The sequence below is a fragment of the Salvia splendens genome, chromosome 14 (assembly GCF_004379255.2).
Source record: "Salvia splendens isolate huo1 chromosome 14, SspV2, whole genome shotgun sequence".
In the NCBI taxonomy this organism is placed as follows: domain Eukaryota; kingdom Viridiplantae; phylum Streptophyta; class Magnoliopsida; order Lamiales; family Lamiaceae; genus Salvia; species Salvia splendens.
This window is the reverse complement of record NC_056045.1, coordinates 15,060,835-15,070,404: the sequence shown is the minus strand read 5'-3', so window position 1 is coordinate 15,070,404 and position 9,570 is coordinate 15,060,835. Positions and strand designations below refer to the sequence as shown.

At 37.1% G+C, this 9,570-nt stretch overlaps 1 protein-coding gene across 3 annotated transcripts; it reads right to left on the bottom strand.

Moving 5' to 3' along the window:
• Positions 1 to 4,973: 4,973 nt before the first annotated feature.
• LOC121765702 (inositol-pentakisphosphate 2-kinase-like) lies at positions 4,974 to 8,476 on the bottom strand. 3 transcript variants are annotated; one of them, XM_042161907.1, is made up of 7 exons: positions 8,297 to 8,476; positions 7,967 to 8,109; positions 7,201 to 7,404; positions 6,631 to 6,778; positions 6,130 to 6,176; positions 5,914 to 6,024; positions 4,974 to 5,735 (listed from the first exon to the last, which is right to left on the bottom strand). In XM_042161907.1, exons 2-7 carry the CDS (start codon positions 8,066 to 8,068, stop codon positions 5,121 to 5,123), a joined length of 1,227 nt encoding a protein of 408 aa, XP_042017841.1. In that variant the 5' UTR covers positions 8,069 to 8,109; positions 8,297 to 8,476; the 3' UTR covers positions 4,974 to 5,120. The 3 variants fall into 3 exon arrangements, with proteins under 3 accessions (XP_042017841.1, XP_042017840.1, XP_042017839.1); XM_042161906.1 differs by having other exon boundaries at positions 7,967 to 8,115; positions 8,297 to 8,475; XM_042161905.1 differs by having other exon boundaries at positions 7,967 to 8,087; positions 8,297 to 8,475.
• Positions 8,477 to 9,570: the final 1,094 nt, after the last annotated feature.

Genomic DNA, 9,570 nt, shown 5'->3' with positions numbered 1-9,570 from the left:
GTATGGGGGCCTTTCTCCACCCCCACACATGATAATTTTCAGTACTTTCTAACCATAGTGGACGATTTTTCAAGATTTGTATGGACTTTCCTCCTCACACAAAAGTCTGAAGTCCAACCTGTATTAACTCAGTTCTTTGCTACCATTCACACTCAGCTTTCCAAGAAAATTAAAATCATGAGAAGTGACAACGCACCTGAGTTTAATCTCCACGCTCTTCTCTCATCTTATGGTACTATAGCTCAGCATTCTTGTGTGGAAACCCCACAACAAAATGCAAGGGTAGAAAGAAAACACCAACATCTTCTCAATGTAGCCCGCAGCCTCCTCTTTCAGTCTCACTTGCCTATTTCTTTTTGGGGAGAGTGTATCCTCACAGCATCATTTCTTATCAATAGAACCCCATCCTCTGTTCTTCTAGATAATACAACACCTTTTCAAGCTCTATTCAAAAAGCCACCTTCTTATTCCAATCTCAAAACCTTTGGATGTCTTTGTTTTGCATCCACACTGGACAGAAGCAAACATAAATTCTCACCTAGAGCCATCAAATGTGTCTTCATTGGCTACCCCTCTGGTTTCAAAGGATATAAAGTCATGGATATAGACACTAATGAGATTTTTATCAGCAGAAAGGTCTCATTCCATGAATCTGATTTTCCATTCTCATCTCAGCCTCACTCCAATTTTCCCTCTCAGTTTCATTCTGATCCTCTCAGCTCTCTACATCCTCCACCTCATACTGATCCTATTCCTCAGAATCCTCACACTTCTTATCACTCCAAGTCTGACAGATTACTCAAAACTCCATCTCATCTCACTGATTACTTATGTAATTCAGTCACCACATCCTCAAAATACCCAATCTCATCTTACTTCTCTCTTTCAAAATTATCTCAGCCTTATCTCCAATTCATCATCCTACTCTCCACACTAAATGAACCCTCTACCTACAAAAAGGCATCTCAAAGCTCAGAATGGGTTCTGGCTATGCAAGAAGAGCTGCAAGCTTTGATTAGAAACAATACTTGGTTGATCACTTATCTACCTCCGGGTAAAGTCCCTATCTCATGCAAATGGGTATACAAAATCAAGTTTAAAGCAGATGCTACTGTGGAAAGATACAAAGCTCGTTTGGTTGCAAAAGGTTTCACTCAACAGGCTGGTGTTGATTATCATGACACCTTTTCTCCTGTAGCCAAACTCACTACTGTCAAACTCATGCTTTCTCTTGCTGCTATTAAGGGTTGGACCTTGGCACACCTGGATATTAATAATGCATTCCTATATGGAGATTTGGAAGAAGAAATCTATATGACCTTGCCTCCTGGTCTAGTTGTTGATGATCCTCCACCTGGCTCTGGACAACTTGTTTGTCGATTGAAAAAGTCCTTATATGGTCTTAAACAAGCCTCCAGGCAGTGGTACCTGAAGTTCTCTCAAGTTCTATCTGGGTTTGGTCTGACTCAATCTCCTTCAGATCATTCTTTCTTCTACAGACAATCTCCAACAAGCCATTTCTTTGGTGTTGTCATATATGTGGATGATATCTTAGTAGGCAGCAGTGAAGAGAGCATGATTTCTGAGTTTAAATTCTTCCTTACCAATCACTTCAAATTCAAGGACTTAGGCTATCCTAAATATTTTCTAGGCATTGAAATTGCTAGAAACAACACTGGGATCTTCATTTCTCAACATAAATATGCCTTAGATCTTGTGTCTATGCTGGTTTGCTTGGATGCAAACCTGCCTCTACCCCCATGGATTCCATCAAGCAGCTACAAATGGATGCAGGACCTCCACTTGATGATCCTACGGCTAACAGAAGACTCATTGGAAGGCTAGTTTATCTTTATATCACAAGACCTGACATCACATTTGCTGTAAATAAACTAAGCCAATTCCTCTCCAAACCCTGCTTAGATCACTCTCTTGCTGCTGAAAGAGTTCTTAGATATCTGAAAGGGACAATTGGTCATGGCTTATTCTATTCAGCTCAAGCAGACATCTCTCCTAGCATCTTCTCTGAAGCTGATTGGGCTGGTTGCCCAGACACCAGGCGCTCCATCTCTGGTTTTTGCTTATTTATTGACACTTCTTTGATTTGTTAGAGATCAAAGAAACAACATATTGTCTCGAGGTCCTCTGCTGAAGCTGAATACAGGTCCATGGCCGTTGCTTGTTGTGAGATAGTTTGGATAATTGCTCTACTTAAGGATTTCGGCATAGAGATGAAACAACAGGTTCCCTTGTATTGTGATAGCCATGCTGCTGTTCACATTAGCTCTAATCCGGTTTTCCATGAGCGCACAAAGCATATTGAGATCGATTGCCACACTGTTCGTGATAAAATTCTTGAAGGAGTGATACAAACCATCCATGTTCACAACAACAATCAATTGGCTGACATATTCACAAAGCCCTTAGCCGCTGCTCCTTTTCACAACTTGTTGATCAAGATGGACTTTAAAACTCTGTACAGTCCATCTTGAGGGGGCCTATCAGAGCAACAACATCCATGCACAACATTCATGCACACAGCCGCATCTACATCACGTCCATGCAGCCTCCCATGCATCCTCACACACACGAGCACATTCCATGCAGAAGAGGTTGATGCTTCAGTTAGTTAGTTAGTTGACAGCTGGAGTTAGTTAGATTTCAGTTTATTTGTTAAGTCCTTTGTTAGTTAGATTCAACACCAAGTATATAACCCTACTATATTTTTTCAATAGAAACCATTCCCATTTCCCCTTTTCTGATTCTCTCTATCTATCTCTCTATCAATCATATATCTATCTCTATTCTCTAACCACAATTTCTGTCTCTAACTTCTCAGTTCTCTCTGTAACTTACGAGCTTAACTTTTCAAACACTTTGACAACTTATAAGCTCCTTAGACATTACATCTTACAAGATCTTGGGAGCTTATAAGCTGTCTAAAATAAGCTTAGCCAAACACCCTCTAAATTTCTGATAAACTTATATAAACTGGAGAAGTACTGGGTAATGTCAAAGTAGAGAGAGAGAAACCTTTTTTAACTCATCAAAATGAACCGTGTGGCCAGTCATGTCGGCATGCCATAACCTTGTCAAAGGGAGCTACATTGTGATAATAGTTGACAACCAGACGGACAGACCCTTGATGTGCAGTATCAGCATCACTAGCTACTTGCTTACCAATGCACAGGCAAAATGTGAAGACAAACTATAGTATTTATAGAAACAAAACAATACATGATAATGGGTAAAACCTCACCTTATCCTCAGGTTTAAAGTGGCTGTAGTCAGAAGATTGATCTAAGAAATCCAGGAAGGCTGCAAAAAAATCCTGAAAAGAGAATGCTTCCGACCAACCAACCAACGCCATAGGAAAACAACAAAGAGAAAATAGAAGATAAAGAATTGCAGCAGGCCACATGCAGATTCTGAAGGGATTAGAAACTAATAAATGGTATGTTCAAGGGTGGCCATTCTTTTAGCATGATAAATGCGTAGGAGAACATGTAAGCCTGATGAAATTTGCTCGGAAGTACTGTATGTCTGTGTGTCAAAAGCAATATCTTTTCCAGCTGTCTACAAATAAGAAAGATGTTTTTCAATCAAAAGGTACACTCCACCACCGACCTGAGCACTGAAAATATGCAAAGGAAGATTAAATAAACACAAATTTGATAGAGTGGGCATGAATGGCAAGTTGATTGCTGGCTGTTTACACAATTTCAGGAAGGCATGAAGACTTTGAGTGTAGCTTAGAACAGAATTACAACAACAAGATTTGTAGACTTCATGTTAATGAGAACAAGAAATTTTCATGAAGTCTACACGTTACACAGAGAATTACATTCCAGATTCAGTTACTGGTTGAGGTTAACTTGTGTTCTAGAGAGCACACGGAGCAATCATATTCTAGTAGTGAGCCATGTTCCAGTTAACTTCTCAGTCCAAATCGAACTGCATAACATAATTGCTGATGGACTGGAAGATACTGAAGTACTTGACACACCCTTTCTTCTAGAGAAGAAAGCTGATCTATATCTTTCTTTTAAGCTCCTCAATCAATTTGTCATTTCTGTAAAAGCATGATACACCACACATTTACAGGATCCCAGAGATAAGAAAGAGAAAGCAAATGACAAACATGTAAAGACAAAGCATAAGTGTACCATCATCATTGCATTGTCACATTTTGTTTAATTTTTCCAATGCGAAAAGGTAGAGGAGTCTAAATGCAGTATAGTAGTCAAACTCTAGCAACCTTACTATTCAGTTTTGTGATGATACAGTCAACTCTCAAATATGAATGTACCACACTCCAATCACACTACAGACACCGCTATTTGATGGACAGTGATCCCTTCCCTTGATTTATGCATTGATGGAGGAGATTGATTATTCTCAATGATATAGGTTGATCATTTCCTTTTATTTCATTTCCCACAAATATAACAAGGAAAACTGAATACGACAAAGTGTAGCATTTGCAATACTTGGTCGTAGAGATTTGGAAATGGAAATGATGCACTTTCAATATGTTGAAACTGCTTCTGTTGAAGACTTCCATTAACAAATGGTGAAGGATTTATAAACTAGAGCTGCACTTGTATGCGCACTACATTCCATACTCGCAAAAGTCACACTTGGATGATGGCACGGGATTTTAATTTTAGGAGAGATTTTTTAGTGTGTTAAGGTGGTGTTCGGTTTCCAAGATAAAATAATACCAAGATACAATCTAGGATTGAGTTGTGGGATTATTTTAGTCATAAGGGGTTAGCTATGACTAATTATCTCATGATTATCCATCTAGGATTGAGTTGTGGGGTTGAATCTTATGAACCAAATACACTATAAATTTAATCTCGGATACAATCTTGCAAACCGAACACCCCCTAAATAGAGAGAGAGAGAACGCATTAATGGGGTGAGAAAAAAGGTAATTGAAGTAATAATGAAGAGAGAGAAAAGGTGAATGAGACAAAAGTGTTATTGTTAATAAAAAAATTTCCCGGAGTTTAACAAGTTCATGATTCTATATCACAAGCAAAACCTGCCTCAATATGCCATACATAAGACAAACTATTGATTCCCAAAAATAATTATAATAACATACAGAAGGATCAATTGGTGTCCACCTTGTAACAAAAGGTTTGCTTGCTTGTTTCCAGAAAGACGGCACGATGTGGAGACTCCTCATCCAAATTTATTTTGGGCTTGAAACTAATCATCATACTTAAGTCCTTTGCAGTTGCTGATATCAAGTAATCCCTCACAATTTTCACTTTATCATCCCTTTGCATTGAATGAATTAATGAATATCTTGCTGAGAATCTTTTTCCACCTATTTTCCGACAGACCACGCAAGGCTGAGAAATAATGTCATAGTAGGCATGAATTGCACCTTCTATATCAATAGTATCAAGCTTCTGTACTTCAAGAAGCCGATTCAACAAGCCAGACTTAAAAATAGTTTCAGTGAGAAGATCCACTAAACCCTTGATGTGCATCCCATCCTTTGCTGAAATAACATGTTTAAGTCCATCATGGAATGATTGAGCAACCGCAGAACTAGTGCTGTCTGCAGTGCCCCCCATGCCTCCAAAAATAATCGAACCATTTAAGAAAACCCGAAAATTATTCTGAGGTGTAAGAAAGAGGGCTTCAAATGCTCGTTGTATTCTATCCTTGGATCCAGAAAACAAATCTAGAGGATCATATTGACTTATTTGAGATATCTGCATTGAAAAATCCCTTCAGTTATGCTCGAAGAAACAATTCTCTAAGTACAAATTAGCTCATAATCTAAGTAATACAAAAGTCTCATATCATTGATAAGAGTCAAAATGCTGCAATCAGACATCGATAATGAAAATTTATTCAGGAAATGAATAAGATTAGGCATTTAGGCATTACCTTTCCTTGATCTAATTTTAGAGCTTGGTGCATCTTAAATCGAATAATTCTCTTTTTAACTGCATTTCCCTCAGCTATAAATTCTGAAGTAGGAAGAAATCCGCCTTTGGGCTGCTTTGCAGAAAGAGAAAAAGTGAAAAAACAAAATAAACGCCTTTAGGCATCCGTAGAAGAGTTACAATGCACATAAGTAGGACAAAAGCACTAGGAAAGCACCTTTATCTCAACCGACACACAGAAATCCTCTTTGAGAGATCCTGAAACTGAAAGAAAGACCATGATCAACACATTCTAGTCCAACCATTAGGAACTCACATGCAACTATATCATCATCAATCTCAGTTGTTGACAGCTGAAATGCATCAATTAGTGAATAGTGGTCTTTGATAGATAATCTATTATGACTACTGAGTTCATTGGGCTAAATTACATAGATAAAACTAGTATGTCAAACATTAAATTTTGCATTCCAGCAAAATATCCACACCTGCCCTAATTTGGCCCACTACACGCTACCATTAAAAATCTGTGAGTCCACAACAGAGAATAATTTATGTGAAGAAAAATTCTAGCAACTGCCACAAAACAAAGAAGATATGCACCAAATCAGCCCAAGCAAAGCATAAACTGAAATGCAGATTCAGTAGTTCATCTTTGATCTGAGAAACAAAAGAAATGGCTTTATCTATCCAAACAAACTTGGCATGCATCTTATACCATGAGGAAACACTGAATGATCAGCAATTAGAAGAACCGAGTCACGAAGGGGATTAACTCTGGCAGCATCAACACGCCATGATGGATGCTGGCAAAGAACCTTGCTGTCAACTGCCTCCAAAAATTCTCTTGACACAAGAACATGGATCTGCAGCAAGTTGTATACAAATTTCTATGTTTCAGTTACACTAGAAACAAAGATCTGAGTCTTCAAAATTAAAATAAAATGTCACACTTCTCCATGTGAAGCCAAGTCACCAACCCATTACTCTTCAAAGTGTACTTAGTTGAAATAACTAAAAATTGCATTTTAATAGTGTACATCCATTATGGCCAAGAATAGAAGGAATCTTCATGAATCCATATAAACGTCAACTTAAATAAGTAACACATCAAAAATCATATATATTGTTTTACAACATAAAAAACAAACTAGAATAGCAAACGTAATGAGCAGAGAGATATTATTACTAAAAACACTTATAATATTCTTGAGTAAGTAGAATCATAGACATGATCTTATAAATGACAGGGGAAAAGGGCAATTTTTTCTCTAGAAGAATATCTTACCCCTGCGTCAACATGCTCTGATCCCAAGAGTGGGCACATTACTTTCTGCGCGTAAACATGCTCCGCAATTTCCTTTGTAGGTGCTGAAACAATGCCTTCAAATTTTCCCCACAAGAGGGATTCATGGTTCACTAGAGCTGAATGACCATTCTCACATTCATGCCTATCATTTGAAACTTTTTGTATCCTTAAAATCTTTCCAACCTAGATGCATGAGAGAAAAAAGCATGCATTTAGACATTTGTAAAGAAATGTAGCATCTACTAGCATCATGGTACAATCTATGGATATATTTGATGTCTCTATTTACATCTTAAGTGATAGGATTGAGTATCTCCTTCCTGAGATTATTCTTCTTAATGTCTTCGACTCTTGAAAAGACTCAAATAGTCACTACTTTTATCAAACAAGAGATTTACCTTTTTTGATTCATAAAATAAGTCGTCCATGCACATAAGTCCAACATATATACTTTTAGTCACTTCAAACAAGAGTTGGTTTACATTTTAGTTGTTTCATCCATTACAAGTAATGATGGTGAACCATAGTTTTTAATTAAGGAAACTTCCAGCAAGCCTAAGTTGAGGAAAACATTCAAAAAATATAAAAGATAGAACGATGTCTAGTGACTTCATCGTTTTTCTTTTTGACTAGTAGCAATGGAGATACACCTTCTTAATTCTGGTTACCAAAACGAAAAAAAATGTCAACTCTGTCGATCAATCTGGCATAGTGTTAAAGGAAAGTAAGAAAAATAGAGTTGTACAAAATGAGGAGAGCTTCCACAATAAGCAAGAACAAGATTCACAGCTCCTTCTCCTCTGTAAGTCCATTCCTCTGCATCTTTCGCTTGCAATTTTGCAGCCATCCACTTGAGTCAAAATAAACTGCAAATTACGAAGAAATAGACTGTGTCTACATGAATAGAAATGCCATGCGTTATGTTTCAATCAATTAGATCGCCGGTGAGTATGAAATCAAAACAATTTTCACTTTTGGATTATTAGGTGATATTATGCCTCAATTGCTAAACTATGGGGAAAGCAATAAAAAGCTGAAAGAATGAGAAATGAAAAGTAACTCAACGGAAACCTACCGTGAGAGTATCGTGGTCCGTGGCGGCCGCCGTCAGTGTCGGCGACCTGTGAATCGAGTGAAGCTACGTGTATCTATGTGAGAAGGGTGAGGATTTATTAGGGGTTTAGAGAGTGGTGCGGGGCCCATTTTCTTGAGCTTAATTCTACTGGTTTCAGTTTTGGATTCCCACTCTTTATGGACTACAATTGTAGTGCATGCAAATTGTGTGCTTCAAGATTAGGCTTTAGGATATGATAAAGACGAATTTATTATGTTCGTTCTGGATCGAATATGAGGGTAATTATAATTTTATTGTATAAAAATATAGTACTCATGTGTCCCGTATGAAACATTTGGTTTTTGGCACAGGATGTTATGCAGTGTTGTTTTGTGAGTTAGTGAAGAAATAGCCTAGTAAGATGGTAGAAATGACGTTATTTTCATTTTAACTTAAAAAGTAAAATGTTCCATTTTTAATGGGACAGAAAGAATATTAATTAATTGTAATAATTTATATCTCAAAGCTAGGTCAGGTGCCAAAACTAAGGCACCTCAAGAAGGAAAATTTCGAATTTGGGATCCATTTGGATTAGTATTCTAGAGCATCTATATTGGACTGAAAAAGGATTCATGATGGGTTGTAGGAGAGCATCTATCTATACTTAGAAGGTTTATTGTTGTCAGCGGTTGCATGTGATGGGGAACAATCAAATGTTCCCAATCGCATGGAAAGTGGTGAAAATTGAGAATCTGGTAAATTGAAAATGGTTACTGAGCATTTTAGCTTAATTAAGAGTTAAATCTGGGAGAAGGTGTTGGAAACAGCATTATGATGACTAGCAAAAGGTTTGATTGATTAGATGCTTTAAATATATATATATATAGGGTTTTGATCCATGCAAAACCATTCTTAATACAAAAATGCAGAACCAAGCATACAAAAGTCATTTTTAGGTCATTGTAAGCTTATTTTTACGTCATTATAGTAAGGATGACATGAAATGATCTTAACATGACCTCAAACCCAAAGTTTATAATATGACCTAAAACTGCTTTACAATGACCCTCCGTGTTTTTGTTTAATTATTGACCATTGGATTGTCAAATCTCATGGTCAGGATTTGGTCTGGATTTTGTATTGAGATCAAGTTTTGTATTGATCATTTTCCTATAAACCCTATATATATATATATATATATATATATATATATAGGGATGTATTCATTTCTTTTTCCTATATTTCCTCCTTTTTTCCTTCTTAATATCAGTCATTAGATTAGAGAAATGGACGGT